Raw genomic sequence first — 19,074 nt, forward strand, 5'->3', positions numbered from 1 at the left:
GACCAAAGACTGTTAGTGGAACCTTAGAAAGCCTTAATAAGCCTAGATAAAGTCTTAATTAGTCTAGATAAGTCTAAAATATTCAGGCAGCTTAAACAAGGAGGCTGGACTTATTATTAATGTCTAGGTTACGTTCATAAATATAATATCTAAATAACAGCAAAATACAGTGTGTACTTAGTCCTGTAATACACTCTCAACTGAGTCCATTAACTGAGTCTCAACTGAGTACATCAACTAAGTCTCAACTGAGTCCATTAACTGAGTCTCAACTGAGTACATCAACTAAGTCTCAACTGAGTCCATTAACTGAGTCCATCACAGACTCCCAAACAGTGCAAAGACATAATTAACTTACAAACACTGTGTCCAGAGGTAGAATAATCGTCATTTTTCTTCACACAAAATTCAAGTCATGTAGGTTTAAGCCCCCGACCCAAGAGAGGCTGCCAGTCCCAAGCCAAACACGGCCGATTACATACAAAAGTAATCCCAACTTAGCTGTGATGTACTTAACTTTCGGGAAGTTTGTGTGTGTGTGTGTGTGTGTGTGTGTGTGTGTGTGTGTGTGTGTGTGTGTGTGTGTGTGTGTGTGTGTGTGTGCGTGTGTGTGTGTGTGTGTGTGTGTGTGCGTGTGTGTGTGTGTGTGTGCGTCTGTGTACATGCGCGTTTGTTTGTGTGCGCATGCTCAAGCCCTTCCTAGGGCGATTAGGCTCCAGCTTTTGAATTCCGCCCTCAATCATCGGTCATTTGTCCCTCTTCAACTACTCATGACTATAATTACCGATATCACGTGGAGTCCAAGACTCAAAATGGCGTCAGTTGTCCCCTTACACTGCCTCGCAGTCCTCAGTGTCAAAACACTGCCTGTTTCCTTCCGACTCACCTCAGATTATTACGGGATCACCATAGCCCGTGCTACTTTTAACTCGTTGTTCCAGGTAGCGAATCTTAAACAACAACAACAACCTCAGATTCCACTTTCTATTTTTGAGAGTCCTCATTGTACATGAAATTTACAGTGACGTTGAACGATTAATTATTCAAAATCATGAAGTTTTTTTTTTGTAATATTTGAGCGGCAACCCCAGCACAGGTCCTGTATAACCCCTAACATAGGTCTTGTATAACCCCCAACACAGGTCCTGTATAACCCCCCAACACAGGTCCTGTATAACCCACCAGCACAGGTCCTGTATAACCCCCAACACAGATCCTGTATAACCCCCAACACAGATCCTGTATAACCCACCAGCACAGGTCCTGTATAACCCCCAACACAGATCCTGTATAACCCACCAACACAGGTCCTGTATAACCCCTAACATAGGTCTTGTATAACCCCCCAACACAGGTCCTGTATAACCCCCAACATAGGTCTTGTATAACCCACAACATAGGTCTTGTATAATCCCCAGCACAGGTCTTGTATAACCCCCAACATAGGTCTTGTATAATCCCCAGCACAGGTCCTGTATAATCCCCAACACAGGTCCTATATAATCCCCAACACAGGTCCTGTATAACCCCCAGCACAGTTCCTATATAACCCGTAACACAGGTCCTGTATAACCCCCAGCACAGTTCCTATATAACCCGTAACACAGGTCCTGTATAACCCCCAGCACAGTTCCTATATAACCCGGAACACAGGTCCTGTATAACCCCCCAACACAGGTCCTGTATAACCCCAGCACAGGTCCTGTATAACCGCCAACATAGGTCCTGTATAACCCCCAACACAGGTCCTATATAATCCCCAACACAGGTCCTATATAATCCCCAACACAGGTCCTGTATAACCCCCAGCACAGGTCCTGTATAACCCCCAGTTCCCAGTCTGAGACAGGAGTCGCTGATAACCTTCCCACGAGGACGACAACAACTTGCCGAACATCGAAAGATGAAAAGCAGCGAAGACAAAAAATTCAAACTGGCCAGTAGCCGCCAACGACATTACCGGTCTGACCCGCCACACACACCTACCTACGAATTAAGAGCATGGGCGGAGCCACGGCAGCCAATCGGGAGGCGTGGAGGCGGTGACGTCGCGCAAGTGGGCGGAGTCTGGGACACTAGTATAAAGAGAACGGTGGCCAGCAACAGGCTCTACATCGTGGCCGCGTGTTGTTCGGTAAGCAGATCGCTTGGGGCTCGTGAGGCAGTGAGCCAGGTAACACCTCGACCCGTAACAGGTCGAGATCAGACGACTAATTACCGTTGCAAGTAGACTTCAACATGTTGCTTGCTCTCCTAGTGGCTGCCGGCCTCTTGTGCTGCGCCCACACCTCTCCAGTAACTAAGGTAAGGGTTCCTTTGGTGAATTTTCTGAGCGTGAGGTCGTCTTCAAGGTTCCTGGTTCTGGAGACCCTAGGTCGTCTTGAGGGCTCCTGGTCCTGGAGACCCGAGGTCGTCTTCAGGGTTCCTAGACCTGGAGACACGAGGTCGTCTTGATGGCTCCTGGTCCTGGAGACCCGAGGTCGTCTTGATGGCTCCTGGTCCTGGAGACCCGAGGTCGTCTTGATGGCTCCTGGTCCTGGAGACCCGAGGTAGTCTTCAGGGTTCCTGGTCCTGGAGACCCGAGGTCGTCTTGATGGCTCCTGGTCCTGGAGACCCGAGGTCGTCTTGATGGCTCCTGGTCCTGGAGACCCGAGGTCGTCTTGATGGCTCCTGGTCCTGGAGACCCGAGGTCGTCTTCAGGGTTCCTGGTCCTGGAGACCAGAAGTTGTCTTGCGAGTTTCATGAGATCCGAGGTCGTCCTGAGAGTTCCTGGTCTTGGACAACCAAGGTCGTATTGAGGATTCCTGGTCCTGGAGACCCGAGGTCGTACTCCAACTGGAGAACAGTGCCTGGAAATGATCCTTGCCGTGTCAAGTGAACCTTATATGTTAAACAATTATATGTTCACATGCCTCTCACTGGCTGTGTGGTCATGCTGGTGTAGGAATTTATTTTAATATTAATGATAACCATTCACCTAGAGCTTTAAGGTAAGGTATATGTTAGTGTGAGGGTGTGGGGAGGGTGGCGGAGGTGGGTGTAGGGAAGAGTGTAAAGGGTGTAGGGGAAAAAGTGAAGGGAAGAGCATGGAAGGGTGAAGGGAAGAGGGTGAATGGGGTTGGGGTGGGGGGGGGGAGTGTGGAGAGTAACTATCATGGCTGAAGAGAACCCCCACCACTATAGTGTCCTCCCTCACCACCACCACCCACCACTATAGTGTCCTCCCTCACCACCACCACCACTATAGTGTCCTCCCTCACCACCACCACCCACCACTATAGTGTCCTCCCTCACCACCACCACCACTATAGTGTCCTCCCTCACCACCACCACCCACCACTATAGTGTCCTCCCTCACCACCACCACCACTATAGTGTCCTCCCTCACCACCACCACCCACCACTATAGTGTCCTCCCTCACCACCACCACCACTATAGTGTCCTCCCTCACCACCACCACCCACCACTATAGTGTCCTCCCTCACCACCACCACCACTATAGTGTCCTCCCTCACCACCACCACCCACCACTACAGTGTCCTCCCTCACCACCACCACCACTATAGTGTCCTCCCTCACCACCACCCACCACTATAGTGTCCTCCCTCACCACCACCACCCACCACTATAGTGTCCTCCCTCACCACCACCACCCACCACTATAGTGTCCTCCCTCACCACCACCACCACTATAGTGTCCTCCCTCACCATCCCCACCCACCACTATAGTCTCCTCCCTCACCACCACCACCCACCACTATAGTGTCCTCCCTCACCACCACCACCACTATAGTGTCCTCCCTCACCACCACCACCCACCACTATAGTGTCCTCCCTCACCACCACCACCACCACTATAGTGTCCTCCCTCACCACCACCCACCACTATAGTGTCCTCCCTCACCACCACCACCCACCACTATAGTGTCCTCCCTCACCACCACCACCGCTATAGTGTCCTCCCTCACCACCACCACCACTATAGTGTCCTCCCTCACCACCACCACTACTATAGTGTCCTCCCTCACCACCACCACCACTATAGTGTCCTCCCTCACCACTATAGTGTCCTCCCTCACCACCACCACCACTATAGTGTCCTCCCTCACCACCACCACCACTATAGTGTCCTCCCTCACCACCACCACCACTATAGTGTCCTCCCTCACCACCACCACCACAACTATAATGTCCTCCCTCACCACCACCACCACCACTATAGTGTCCTCCCTCACCACCACCACCACTATAGTGTCCTCCCTCAGCACCACCACCACTATAGTGTTCTCCCTCACCACCACCACCACCACCACTATAGTGTCCTCCCTCACCACCACCCACCACTATAGTGTCCTCCCTCACCACCACCCACCACTATAGTGTCCTCCGTCACCACCACCCACCACTATAGTGTCCTCCGTCACCACCACCACCACTATAGTGTCCTCCCTCACCACCACCACCACTATAGTGTCCTCCCTCACCACCATCACCACTATAGTGTCCTCCCTCACCACCACCACCACCACTATAGTGTCCTCCCTCACCACCACCACCCACCACTATAGTGTCCTCCCTCACCACCACTACCACCACTATAGTGTCCTCCCTCACCATCACCACTATAGTGTCCTCCCTCACCACCATCCACCACTATAGTGTCCTCCCTCACCACCACCACCACTATAGTGTCCTCCCTCACCCACCACCACTATAGTGTCCTCCCTCACCACCATCCACCACTATAGTGTCCTCCCTCACCACCACCACCACTATAGTGTCCTCCCGCACCACCACCACCAGTATAGTGTCCTCCCTCACCACCACCACCACCACTATAGTGTCCTCCCTCACCACCACCACCACTATAGTGTCCTCCCTCACCACCACCACCACTATAGTGTCCTCCCTCACCACCACCACCACTATAGTGTCCTCCCTCACCACCATCCACCACTATAGTGTCCTCCCTTACCACCACCACCATCACTATAGTGTCCTCCCTCACCACCACCACCATCACTATAGTGTCCTCCCTCACCACCACCACCACTATAGTGTCCTCCCTCACCACCACCACCACCACCACTATAGTGTCGTCCCTCACCACCACCACCACTATAGTGTCCTCCCTCACCACCACCACCACTATAGTGTCCTCCCTCACCACCACCACCCACCACTATAGTGTCCTCCCTCACCACCACCACCACTATAGTGTCCTCCCTCACCACCACCCACCACTATAGTGTCCTCCCTCACCACCACCCACCACTATAGTGTCCTCCCTCACCACCACCCACCACTATAGTGTCCTCCCTCACCACCACCACCACTATAGTATCCTCCCTCACCACCACCACCACTATAGTGTCCTCTCTCACCACCACCACCACCACTATAGTGTCCTCCCTCACCACCACCACCACCAATATAGTGTCTTCCGTCACCACCACCACCACTATAGTGTCCTCCCTCACCACCACCACCACTATAGTGTCCTCCCTCACCACCACCCACCACTATAGTGTCCTCCCTCACCACCACCACCACCTCTATAGTGTCCTCCGTCACCACCACCCACCACTATAGTGTCCTCCCTCACCACCACCACCACTATAGTGTCCTCCCTCACCACCACCACCACTGTAGTGTCCTCCCTCACCACCACCACCACTATAGTGTCCTCCCTCACCCCACACACCACCACCACATTATAGTGTCCTCCCTCCCACCACCACTATAGGTGTCTCCTCACCACCACCACCACTGTAGTGTCCTCCCTCCCACCACCACCCCACCACCACTATAGTGTCCTGCCCTCCACCACCACCCACCCTATAGTGTCCTCCCTCACCACCACCACCACCACTATAGTGTCCTCCCTCACCACCACCCACCACTATAGTGTCCTCTCCGTCACCACCACCACCACTATAGTGTCCTCCTCACCACCACCACCCACCACTATAGTGTCCTCCTCACCACCCCACCACTATAGTGTCCTCCCTCACCACACCAACACTATAGTGTCCTCCCTCAACCACCACCACCATATAGTGTCCTCCCTCACCACCACCGACCACCACTATAGTGTCCCTCCCTCACCACCACCACCACCACTATAGTGTCCTCCTCCTCACCACCACCACCACTATAGTGTCCTCCCTCACCACCACCACCACTATAGTGTCCTCCCTCACCACCACCACCACTATAGTGTCCTCCCTCACCACCACCCACCACTATAGTGTCCTCCCTCACCACCACCACCACTATAGTGTCCTCCCTCACCACCACCACCCACCACTATAGTGTCCTCCTCACCACCACCCACCACTATAGTGTCCTCCCTCACCACCACCACCACTATAGTGTCCTCCCTCCACCACCACCACCACTATAGTGTCCTCCCTCACCACCACCACCACTATAGTGTCCTCCCTCACCACCACCACCACTATAGTGTCCTCCCTCACCACCACCACCACTATAGTGTCCTCCCTCACCACCACCACCACTATAGTGTCCTCCCTCACCACCACCACCCACCACTATAGTGGTCCTCCCTCACCACCACCCACCACTATAGTGTCCTCCCTCACCACCACCCACCACTATAGTGTCCTCCCTCACCACCACCACCACTATAGTGTCCTCCCTCACCACCACCACCCACCACTATAGTGTCCTCCCTCACCACCACCACCACTATAGTGTCCTCCCTCACCACCACCACCACTATAGTGTCCTCCCTCACCACCACCACCACTATAGTGTCCTCCCTCACCACCACCACCACCACTATAGTGTCCTCCTCACCACCACCACCACCACTATAGTGTCCTCTCTCACCACACACCACCACCACTATAGTGTCCTCACCACACCCCACCACCACCACTATAGTGTCCTCCCTCACCACCACCACCACTATAGTGTCCTCCCTCACCACCACCACTATAGTGTCCTCCCTCACCACCACCACCCACCACTATAGTGTCCTCCCTCACCACCACCACCACTATAGTGTCCTCCCTCACCACCACCACCACTATAGTGTCCTCCCTCACCACCACCACTATAGTGTCCTCCCTCACCACCACCACCCACCACTATAGTGTCCTCCCTCACCACCACCACCACTATAGTGTCCTCCCTCACCACCACCACCACTATAGTGTCCTCCCTCACCACCACCACCACTATAGTGTCCTCCCTCACCACCACCACCACCACTATAGTGTCCTCCATCACCACCACCACTATAGTGTCCTCCCTCACCACCACCACCCACCACTATAGTGTCCTCCCTCACCACCACCACCACTATAGTGTCCTCCCTCACCACCACCACCACTATAGTGTCCTCCCTCACCACCACCACCACTATAGTGTCCTCCCTCACCACCACCACCACTATAGTGTCCTCCCTCACCACCACCACTATAGTGTCCTCCCTCACCACCACCACCCACCACTATAGTGTCCTCCCTCACCACCACCACCACTATAGTGTCCTCCCTCACCACCACCACTATAGTGTCCTCCCTCACCACCACCACCACTATAGTGTCCTCCGTCACCACCACCACCACCACTATAGTGTCCTCCCTCACCACCACCACCACCACCACTATAGTGTCCTCCCTCACCACCACCACTATAGTGTCCTCCCTCACCACCACCACTATAGTGTCCTCCCTCACCACCACCACCACTATAGTGTCCTCCCTCACCACCACCACTATAGTGTCCTCCCTCACCACCACCGCCCACCACTATAGTGTCCTCCCTCACCACCACCCACCACTATAGTGTCCTCCCTCACCACCACCACCACTATAGTGTCCTCCCTCACCACCACCACCACTGTAGTGTCCTCCCTCACCACCACCACCACTATAGTGTCCTCCCTCACCACCACCACCACTGTAGTGTCCTCCCTCACCACCACCACTACTATAGTGTCCTCCCTCACCACCACCACCACCACTATAGTGTCCTCCCTCACCACCACCACCACTGTAGTGTCCTCCCTCACCACCACCACCACCACTGCCACCACTATAGTGTCCTCCCTCACCACCACCACCCACCACTATAGTGTCCTCCCTCACCACCACCACCCACCACTATAGTGTCCTCCCTCACCACCACCCACCACTATAGTGTCCTCCCTCACCACCACCACCACTATAGTGTCCTCCCTCACCACCACCACCCACCACTATAGTGTCCTCCCTCACCACCACCCACCACTATAGTGTCCTCCCTCACCACCACCACCACTATAGTGTCCTCCCTCACCACCACCACCACTATAGTGTCCTCCCTCACCACCACCACCACCACTATAGTGTCCTCCCTCACCACCACCACCACCACTATAGTGTCCTCTCTCACCACCACCACCACCACCACTATAGTGTCCTCCCTCACCACCACCACCACCACCACCACCACTATAGTGTCCTCCCTCACCACCACCACCACTATAGTGTCCTCCCTCACCACCACCACTATAGTGTCCTCCCTCACCACCACCACCCACCACTATAGTGTCCTCCCTCACCACCACCCACCACTATAGTGTTCTCCCTCACCACCACCACCACTATAGTGTCCTCCCTCACCACCACCACTATAGTGTCCTCTCTCACCACCACCACCCACCACTATAGTGTCCTCCCTCACCACCACCACCACTATAGTGTCCTCCCTCACCACCACCACCACTATAGTGTCCTCCCTCACCACCACCACCACTATAGTGTCCTCCCTCACCACCACCACCACCACTATAGTGTCCTCCCTCACCACCACCACTATAGTGTCCTCCCTCACCACCACCACCCACCACTATAGTGTCCTCCGTCACCACCACCACCACTATAGTGTCCTCCCTCACCACCACCACCACTATAGTGTCCTCCCTCACCACCACCACCACTATAGTGTCCTCCCTCACCACCACCACCACCACTATAGTGTCCTCCCTCACCACCACCACTATAGTGTCCTCCCTCACCACCAACACCACTATAGTGTCCTCCCTCACCACCACCACCACCACCACTATAGTGTCCTCCCTCACCACCACCACCACCACTATAGTGTCCTCCCTCACCACCACCACCACCACTATAGTGTCCTCCCTCACCATCACCCACCACTATAGTGTCCTCCCTCACCACCACCACCACTATAGTGTCCTCCCTCACCACCACCACCACTATAGTGTCCTCCCTCACCACCACCACCACCACTATAGTGTCCTCCCTCACCACCACCACTATAGTGTCCTCCCTCACCACCACCACCACTATAGTGTCCTCCCTCACCACCACCACCACTATAGTGTACGCAGTTACGCTGTACGAACATCAAAACAAGTTAAAACCGTTAAAACTGTTTAAACCGTTAAAACCGTTGAAACCGTTGAAACCGTTAAAACCCGTAGTGGAAACACTGACGTGGTGATGTGACTAGCAGGTGTGGCCCTCAGGTGTGGGCCACACCTACCAGGTAACGACTTGTACCCCTTAACTACCACTACCATAGGTCGTCATTGTCATAAAGGCTCATTATATTTCCTTGAGCGTGGTGACACAGGCTTATTCCTTCTTTCTAGAAGTTTCTCTCCGCGCGGCGAATCATTATCTCACAAGATCCTCATAACTGCCGTCTGTGACCATTCTTTTGCACCTCGTGTCAACACATCAGGTATTTGGTCCGATTGGAATGGCAGCCCGTCCTCCCGAGCGTTCCAAACGTCATTAAAATGGTGTACTAATGTTTCCGAACCTAACTAATCCGAGGACCCCCACGAATAGAAAACGGGACATCACCTTATTTTCGCAGAAAGTTAGTATTCAAGCTAGAATCCTATAGTTTGAATACGTGTTTTCTATTCGTTGGCATGATCGTTCGGAGCACGCTGATTGGCTGACAGAGTCAACCCTCTGCCAATCAGAGCCAGTAAGTGGTAAATTTTAAATTATGCATAGCCTATCATTCTAGAACCTGCAAGAAATGATAATTTACCTTCGTAACATGTTCAAGAAATATGTACAATATTAGCATGGAGATAATATATAATATAAATATAAGGGGAAAGCGCCAAGTCATTACGACTATATAGCACTTGGAAGGGGTCAGGATAAGGATTTGGGATGGGACGGGGGGAAAGGAATGGTGCCCAACCACTTGTGGACGGTCGGGGATTGAACGCCGACCTGCATGAAGCGAGACCGTCGCTCTACCGTCCGGGCCAAGTGTCTGGACAGACAGGTGGGATTGAACACCTGGACTAAGGTAAATATTAATACAACTGCATTAATTATACAGTAGAATACTAATGAAGAATTATCTTTTCAGAATTTATTGATGAATACTTTATTATGCAGGATATTATAGACCCAAATTGGGAAGACACTAGTTTATAACATCAATATAAGGCGTTAGGGAATAGTGATTACATGTAAATCACATTTAACTTTGCATGGAAAATTTATTCAGATAAAATTAAGATAGTTGGCCATAAATCTTAATTTTGAGGACTCCGGGAGGTGAACAAATTCACAAGGGCCATGACGAGGATTCGAACCCACGTCCGAGATCATCCCAGACGCTGCCTTTATCAAGGCCCTTTGTGGATTTGTTCATTTAATGCATCAAGCTATTGTGATTTCTGTGTGTAATTAGGGAGATGTGTTCACTGAACAGACGTGAACAAGTACGGTGGAGCAGCTCTGGGATGTGAAGCGACTCGGGTAACATGCCACAATTATAACCTAAAATGTAAATTATAACGCATATAAAAAAACTTTTTAATTGAAGCCTAGCATTCAATTTTTAATTGAATTGAAGTATGAAACCATTAAAGTTAATGCATGAAACCATTGTCAATGGAATACCCCAGAGCTATATGCTAGGAATTAAATTGTATTTAGACATTGGAGTGAAAAAAAATATTTGCAAATTTATAAACTATACGAAAATATTACGGGAAAAATTGTTATGAGTCAAAATTGCTACATGAAGACCTAGATATAGGCTCTGCTAATGGACTAAAAATCAGCAGATGTAGTTTAATGCTGAAAAATGTAAGGGGTTCCGAGCCTAGGTAGTAGATATCTGATATTACTTAGACAGTGTTGACATTTCAAAATTTGAATGCTAAAAAGATCTAGCAGTCAAGATCCTATGGTTAGTTAGGGATCCTATGGTTAGTTAGGGATCCTATGGTTAGTTAGGGATCCTATGGTTAGTCAGGGATCCTATGGTTAGTCAGGGATCCTATGGTTAGTTAGGGATCCTATGGTTAGTTAGGGATCCTATGGTTAGTCAGGGATCCTATGGTTAGTTAGGGATCCTATGGTTAGTTAGGGATCCTATGGTTAGTTAGGGATCCTATGGTTAGTTAGGGATCCTATGGTTAGTTAGGGATCCTATGGTTAGTTAGGGATCCTATGGTCAGTCAAAGATCCTATGGTCAGTCAAAGATCCTATGGTCAGTCAAAGATCCTATGGTCAGTCAAAGATCCTATGGTCAGTCAAGGATCCTATGGTCAGTCAAAGATCCTATGGTCAGTCAATGATCCTATGGTCAGTCAAGGATCCTATGGTCAGTCAAAGATCCTATGGTCAGTCAAAGATCCTATGGTCAGTCAAGGATCCTATGGTCAGTCAAAGATCCTATGGTCAGTCAAGGATCCTATGGTCAGTCAAAGATACTATGGTCAGTCAAGGATCCTATGGTCAGTCAAAGATCCTATGGTCAGTCAAAGATCCTATGGTCAGTCAATGATCCTATGGTCAGTCAAAGATACTATGGTCAGACAAGGATCCTATGGTCAGTCAAAGATACTATGGTCAGTCAAGGATCCTATGGTCAGTCAAAGATCCTATGGTCAGTCAAGGATCCTATGGTCAGTCAAGGATCCTATGGTCAGTCATGGATCCTATGGTCAGTCAAAGATCCTATGGTCAGTCAAAGATCCTATGGTCAGTCAATGATCCTATGGTCAGTCAAAGATACTATGGTCAGACAAGGATCCTATGGTCAGTCAAAGATACTATGGTCAGTCAAGGATCCTATGGTCAGACAAGGATCCTATGGTCAGTCAATGATCCTATGGTCAGTCAAAGATACTATGGTCAGTCAAGGATCCTATGGTCAGTCAAAGATACTATGGTCAGACAAGGATACTATGGTCAGTCAAGGATCCTATGGTCAGTCAAAGATCCTATGGTCAGTCAAAGATACTATGGTCAGACAAGGATACTATGGTCAGTCAAGGATCCTATGCCCCCAAATATTATAGTAGCTGTGAGGACCATAGTATATATATATATATATATATATATATATATATATATATATATATATATATATATATATATATATATATATATATATATATATATATATATATATATACCGACTTAATACGTAATTAGAAAGTACAAATGGGTACTATTGAGTTGGACAAACCGGAAAAGGTGTCTATTTATGTTGCAAAGACAAACTAACCTAACCTTCCTAAGCCTAATTCACGAAGTCTTAAATCTGAAGTCTAATATAGTACTAATGTGTGCTATATTAGGCCTAGGAATATTTGAGTTTCTTTTTTAGCTCAATTTTTCGGGCTCTATAAGGTGAATAGTACAAAATTCTACTATTTAATACGTCAAACTTTGTACTATGGTTCACATAGTTACAAAAACTACTATCTAAACAGGAGGATGGGTTGATTATGCAGTTCAATTTTGGTCGCCATACTGTAGCATGGACAGTAATTCAACTGAACGTTCAACAAAGGATCTTAAAGTTAATCCCAGGACTTAGAAGCCTCCCGAGTGGAGAGATTACGTAAGAAATTACTAACTCCCAACGACCTGAAAGCACCAGTATAAAAAGCTATGTTGACCAGACCACACACTACAAAGTGAAGGGACGGTGACGTTTCGGTCTGTCCTGTACCATTTTCAAGTCGATCATTCTCATCGACTTGAGAATGGTCCAGGACGGACCGAAACGTCGTCGACCCTTCATCTTCTAGTGTGTGGTCTGGTCAACACACTTCAGCCACGTTATTGTGACTCATCGCCTGCTTAAAAAGCTATGATTTGTTCAGATCTGAAACCTATATCTATGGGCAGCACAAAACGTGGACCAGACTGTGCGACACAGTGGTTGCCAGGATCAGGTTGGGTTACCGTTACCTGTGGCAGGTGGCTACAGGTGACGGGTCTCCCAATCCTGAGCACTCCAGGGGCAAACTCTGTGAGCAGGAACTGCGGCATGATCTCCCACACTACATCACCGAATGTCCAGTTATTAGACCTTTCAGACCCGTTGGCATGAGGTACTTGGAGCTTTGCAATTACTTTATTCACTCTCGTGTTCTTGAAGATATCCTCATAATGCACCCAGAGTCTGTCAGTGCAGACTACTTATCACATGCCTCTGTATGACTAACCATCCTGTGTGATGGGGATTTTAACCAACGTAGCTAACTTTTTGACACACACTGTACTCTCCTTCATATAGTCTAGGGCTGCTGCACAAATGCTGATGTACCTAAATGTGTTAATAAAAAAAAATTACGAAACCTAATTTATATTCTCTAGAAAGGCGAAGAGTAAAGTTGACATGCCTCAAGTGTATAAATGTATATATCAATACTAAACAATGTATATAAATTGGATAAATCAAGAATAAGAAAAGACCCGGGTAAATACTGGTTTGGAAATAGAGTTGTTGATTTATAAAACCAATTATCGGGTAATACAGCGGACGAGTATCGCTGGATTGTTTCAAGCGTAGGTTAGACATATATAAGAATAGGTTTTGGTATAAATAGTAGCAGCCTCGCACGAGCCAAGAGTCCTGGGGCCAAATTCACAAAGCAGTTACGCAAACACTTACGAACCTGTACATCTTTTCTCAATCTTTGGCGGCTTTGTTTACAATTATTAAACAGTTAATGAGCTCCGAAGCACCAGGAGGCTGTTTATAACAATAACAACAGTTGATTGGCAAGTTTTCATGCTTGTAAACTGTTCAATAAATGTAACCAAAGCCGTCAAGGATTGAGGAAAAATGTTCACGTTCGTAAGTACCTGCGTAACAACTTCGTGAATCTGGCCCCTGCGATGTATTATGTTCTTACACTGATAGACTGACAACTGAAACCTTAAACCATAGCATATGTACTAAACGTGTTAACACTATCAAGTCTTATGTGGGTCGAGGAACACCGACAGTTTCCTTTGTTAATGTGACGACTTATACTGAATTTTGTAGCTAATTCATCAAGACTGTAACTTGCTTAGCTAAATGAATTGTGGGGTTCAGTCCCTGAGCCCATTATGTGCCTCTGTAACCCTTTCTACTACCACCCACAAGATGAGTATGGGGTGCATAATAAATGAACTAAAGTAAAAGTGGCCACAGTGGTTACCAAGGTAGCCATCTCCAGTGTCAAGAACATCCCACACTGAAGCTGTATGTAGACGAGGAGTCACAATAACGTGGCTGAAAAATGTTGACCAGACCCCACTAGAAACTGAAGAGACGACGTTTCGATCCCAGGTACCTATTTACTGCTAGGTGAACAGAAGCATCAGGGTGAAAGAAACTTTGCCCATTTGTTTCCTCCTCCACAGGCAATCGAACCCGGATCCTCAGGACTACGAGTCCTGAGTGCTGTCCACTCAGCTGTCAGACCCCTCAGGCTCTGCTAAATAACAGTCTACAATGCTTTGCTTCAAAGCATTTTAGATTGAGAAAATACTGAAGCAGTGCAATGGGCTCGAACTCACGTCCCTAGACCATTGTTAGCGTGTCGCTCCTCTTGTCTCCTGGAACTAAAATTACTCTGTCTACCTGATGCTGAGCACTTGTGGGTGAGGTGTGCAGGCCCGCCCGCGCGCGCGCGTCCAGGCTCAGCAGCTGGGTGACATATACTGATGTTAGGCTTATGACGTTGACAAACACTGAGGGGGTTCAGGTGCGGGTTCATGGCTTGCAGCACTGCCATGAGGGCGATCGATAAGAAAGCCGTGTTGTATGTCCTACCACACACACACACACACACACACACACACACACACACACACACACACACACACACACACACACACACACACACACACACACACACACACATACACACACACACACACACACACACACACACACACACACACACACACACACACACACACACACACACCTGTCAAGCACACGACGAAGCTCGAAAAAGTTTAGAGGTATGCCACTAGACTAGTCCCAGAGCTAAGAGGCATGAGTTACGAGGAAAGGCTGCGAGAGATGCACCTTACGACACTGGAAGACAGAAGAGTAAGGGGAGACATGATCACTACCTACAAAATCCTCAGGGATATTGACAGGGTAGACAAGGATAAACTATTCAACACTGGTGGTACGCGAACAAGGGGACACAAGTGGAAACTGAGTACCCACATGAGCCACAGAGAAATTAAAAAGAATTTTATCAGTGTCAAAGTAGTTAACAGATGGAATGCATTAGGCAGTGATGTGGTGGAGGCTGACTCCATACACAGTTTCAAGTGTAGATATGATAGAGCCCAGTAGGCTCAGGAACCTGTACACCAGTTGATTGACAGTTGAGAGGTGGGACCAAAGAGCCAGAGCTCAACCCCCGCAAGCACAACTAGGTGAGTACACACACGCCCGTCCTCACACTAGGCTGGTTAAAGCAGCGGCCGTCCTCCCAGACGCATTCATCAATTTGAACATATTGTGTATTAAAATTCTTTGTTCTCATATATAAATTAATATTATTATACATAAAAATTCTTTGTGTAGTTAGACATAGGTTAGGTTAGGTGTTTAGGTTCTGTTAGCGATTCTTTGTACTTGTAGTACGTGGGTGAAGCATTTACAGCGTTGTGGTTCGAACACAAGTCGTCAGTGAAGCACTTGTTCCGGAAGTGTTCAAACATCAGCAATTGTGAGTCGTGTGTAAACCGTTTATCATTCATAAACAGCGGGTTTGGCGGCTGGATTAACGAGCTTGGATCTTTGTATCCGAGGACAAGGATGGGGTCAGGAATCCAGCCCGTCCTCCAAAGACCCAAAAGTGATTCCATCCATCCGCCAAACCCGCTGTTTATGAATGATAAACGGTTTACACACGACTCACAACTGATGACGTTCGAACACTTCCGGAACAAGTGCTTCACTGACAATTTTGTTCGAACGACAACGCTGTAAATACTTCACCCACGTACTACAAATACAAATAATCGCCAACGGAACCTAAACACCTAACCTAATCTGTCTATATATGCACAATATGCTAATATATTATAATATTAATTTATATTTGAGAAAATTCCCGTTTTGAATGAACAGCATGTAAAAATTTATGAATGCGTTTGTGGGGGTCGACCGCTGGATGGAATGGACTCGAGTCAAGGACAGGTTGCAGGAATCTAGGAGCAACACACACAGGGAACCCCAAGTCACGCCCAACCAAGAACACAACTTTTTACCTCGCCAAGTCAAAGGGACATTACGCCCTCGTCCAATCAAGATGGTGGCTTTGGCCTCGTCCAATCAAGGAGATGTGCGCGGAAGGTCCATCTACCACTGGGAGTCCACAACCTCAGTTTCACTCTATGGGAGAGAGGTTTCACCCTCGTTAATGTTGGTGAGGTTCCTTGTCGTACCACGTGTATCCTGTGGCGGGTTGACCGCACGCGGGCTGCGGCACCAGGCGTGGACACTCCGCACTGGTGTTGCCGCAAGCGACATACGTCCATATAGTTTAATGGCTCGCTATAACTTTGTTCAGTTATACGAATATTTCTTCCTATCTCAGTCTACCAATCTCCATCACTTCTCCCTCCTTTATCCTCCCCTTCTCTCTCTCTCTCTCTCTCTCTCTCTCTCTCTCTCTCTCTCTCTCTCTCTCTCTCTCTCTCTCTCTCTCTCCCTCCCTCTCCTTTCTAATCTCCTTTTTCCTTCGTATCTCTTTCCCTTCGATCTCTCCGTCCATCATTCCCAACCTATCTTCCTCTCTCTCTCCCCCCCTCACTTTTTCTCTCCCTCCCTCTTTCTCTCCCTCCCTCCCTCTCTCTTTCTCTCCCTCTCCCCCATCCTCTCTCTCTACATCCGTTAAGAGGAAATAAAACTGTCTGAACGAGAGAACATTGATTTTATAGACCACAGTGAAAACGACTTAACAAAGCAAAGCTCTTCAAAAGAATTTGTAAACAGAGCAGCTCTATAACGGGATAGTGCGGAGTGTGGCCGCTGTAGCGAGTCTGGTGTACTGGTCGCTGTAGTGAGTGTGGTGTACTGGTCGCTGTAGCGAGTGTGGTGTACTGGTCGCTGTACCGAGTGTGGTGTACTGGTCGCTGTAACGAGTGTGGTGTACTGGTCGCTGTAACGAGTGTGGTGTACTGGTCGCTGTAGCGAGTGTGGTGTACTGGTCGCTGTAACGAGTGTGGTGTACTGGTCGCTGTAACGAGTGTGGTGTACTGGTCGCTGTAACGAGTGTGGTGTACTGGTCGCTGTAGCGAGTGTGGTGTACTGGTCGCTGTAACGAGTGTGGTGTACTGGTCGCTGTAACGAGTGTGGTGTACTGGTCGCTGTAGCGAGTGTGGTGTACTGGTCGCTGTAGCGAGTGTGAATCTTCATAGTTTATAAAAGGATTTCATCCCCTGAACTGGTACCTTGTATCCGGCCACCCTTCACAATATTTTCATTACTTTACACTTGCTGGAGGTAAACTCTAGTAGCCATTGGTTGGACATTCCTTCAGTTTGTCCATGTCGTCTTATAGCCTCTTGCTGTCCACCTCCGGCCTATTCCTTTTCATAATTTTAGCATCTTCGGCAAACATATCGAGGAATGAGTCTACAGTCTGTGAAAGGTGGTTTTCAAGTCATGAACAGAACAGGTCCGAGTACAGAACCCTGTGGGACTTCGCTGGTGACATCAAGTCATTCTGAGATCTCCACCATCACAGCAACTCACTGTTGTCTACCTTGAAATATTAAGATTTATGTATTACCTTTAAGTGATTATCTTTAAGTATTCACCTTTGACTTCTTTCTCTCTGATTCCTCTGTATGAGTGATTCGTCGTCCCGTGCTAATCTGATCTGCTAAGTTAGGTACCTCTGCTTCACCTGGCCTGCTATCCTAACAACCACCTTCACCTGACCTGCTATCCTAACTACCTCTGCTTCACCTGACCTGCTATCCTAACTACCTCTGCTTCACCTGACCTGCTATCCTAACAACCTCTGCTTCACCTGACCTGCTATCCTAACAACCTCTGCTTCACCTGACCAGCTATCCTAACAACCTCTGCTTCACCTGACCAGCTATCCTAACAGCCTCTGCTTCACCTGACCTGCTATCCTAACTACCTCTGCTTCACCTGACCTGCTATCCTAACTACCTCTGCTTCACCTGACCTGCTATCCTAACAACCTCTGCTTCACCTGATCTGCTATCCTAACAACCTCTGCTTCACCTGACCAGCTATCCTAACAACCTCTGCTTCACCTGACCAGCTATCCTAACAACCTCTGCTTCACCTGACATGCTATCCTAACAACCTCTGCTTCACCTGACCTGCTATCCTAACAACCTCTGCTTCACCTGACCTGCTATCCTAACAATCTCTGCTTCACCTGACCTGCTATCCTAACTACATCTGCTTCACCTGACCTGCTATCCTAACAACCTCTGCTTCACCTGACCTGCTATCCTAACTACCTCTGCTTCACCTGACCTGCTATCCTAACTACATCTGCTTCACCTGCCCTGCTATCCTAACTACCTCTGCCTCACCTGCCCTGCTATCCTAACTACCTCTGCTTCACCTGACCTGCTATCCTAACAACCTCTGCTTCACCTGACCTGCTATCCTAACTACATCTGCTTCACCTGCCCTGCTATCCTAACTACCTCTGCTTCACCTGCCCTGCTATCCTAACTACCTCTGCTTCACCTGACCTGCTATCCTAACAACCTCTGCTTCACCTGACCTGCTATCCTAA

At 48.8% G+C, this 19,074-nt stretch overlaps 1 protein-coding gene across 1 annotated transcript in view; it reads left to right on the forward strand.

The window, feature by feature from the left end:
- Positions 1 to 2,117: 2,117 nt before the first annotated feature.
- The window catches only part of LOC123771471 (corticotropin-releasing factor-binding protein), a 225,385-nt gene continuing 208,428 nt past the window's right edge, over positions 2,118 to 19,074 (forward strand). Inside the window, exon 1 of the mRNA XM_045764024.2 lies at positions 2,118 to 2,304. Coding sequence (XP_045619980.1) covers positions 2,239 to 2,304 — 66 coding nt within the window. The 5' untranslated portion in view covers positions 2,118 to 2,238. The remainder of the gene's footprint in view (positions 2,305 to 19,074) is intronic.

This window comes from Procambarus clarkii, chromosome 76, assembly GCF_040958095.1.
Source record: "Procambarus clarkii isolate CNS0578487 chromosome 76, FALCON_Pclarkii_2.0, whole genome shotgun sequence".
NCBI classification, from domain to species: Eukaryota; Metazoa; Arthropoda; class Malacostraca; order Decapoda; family Cambaridae; genus Procambarus; species Procambarus clarkii.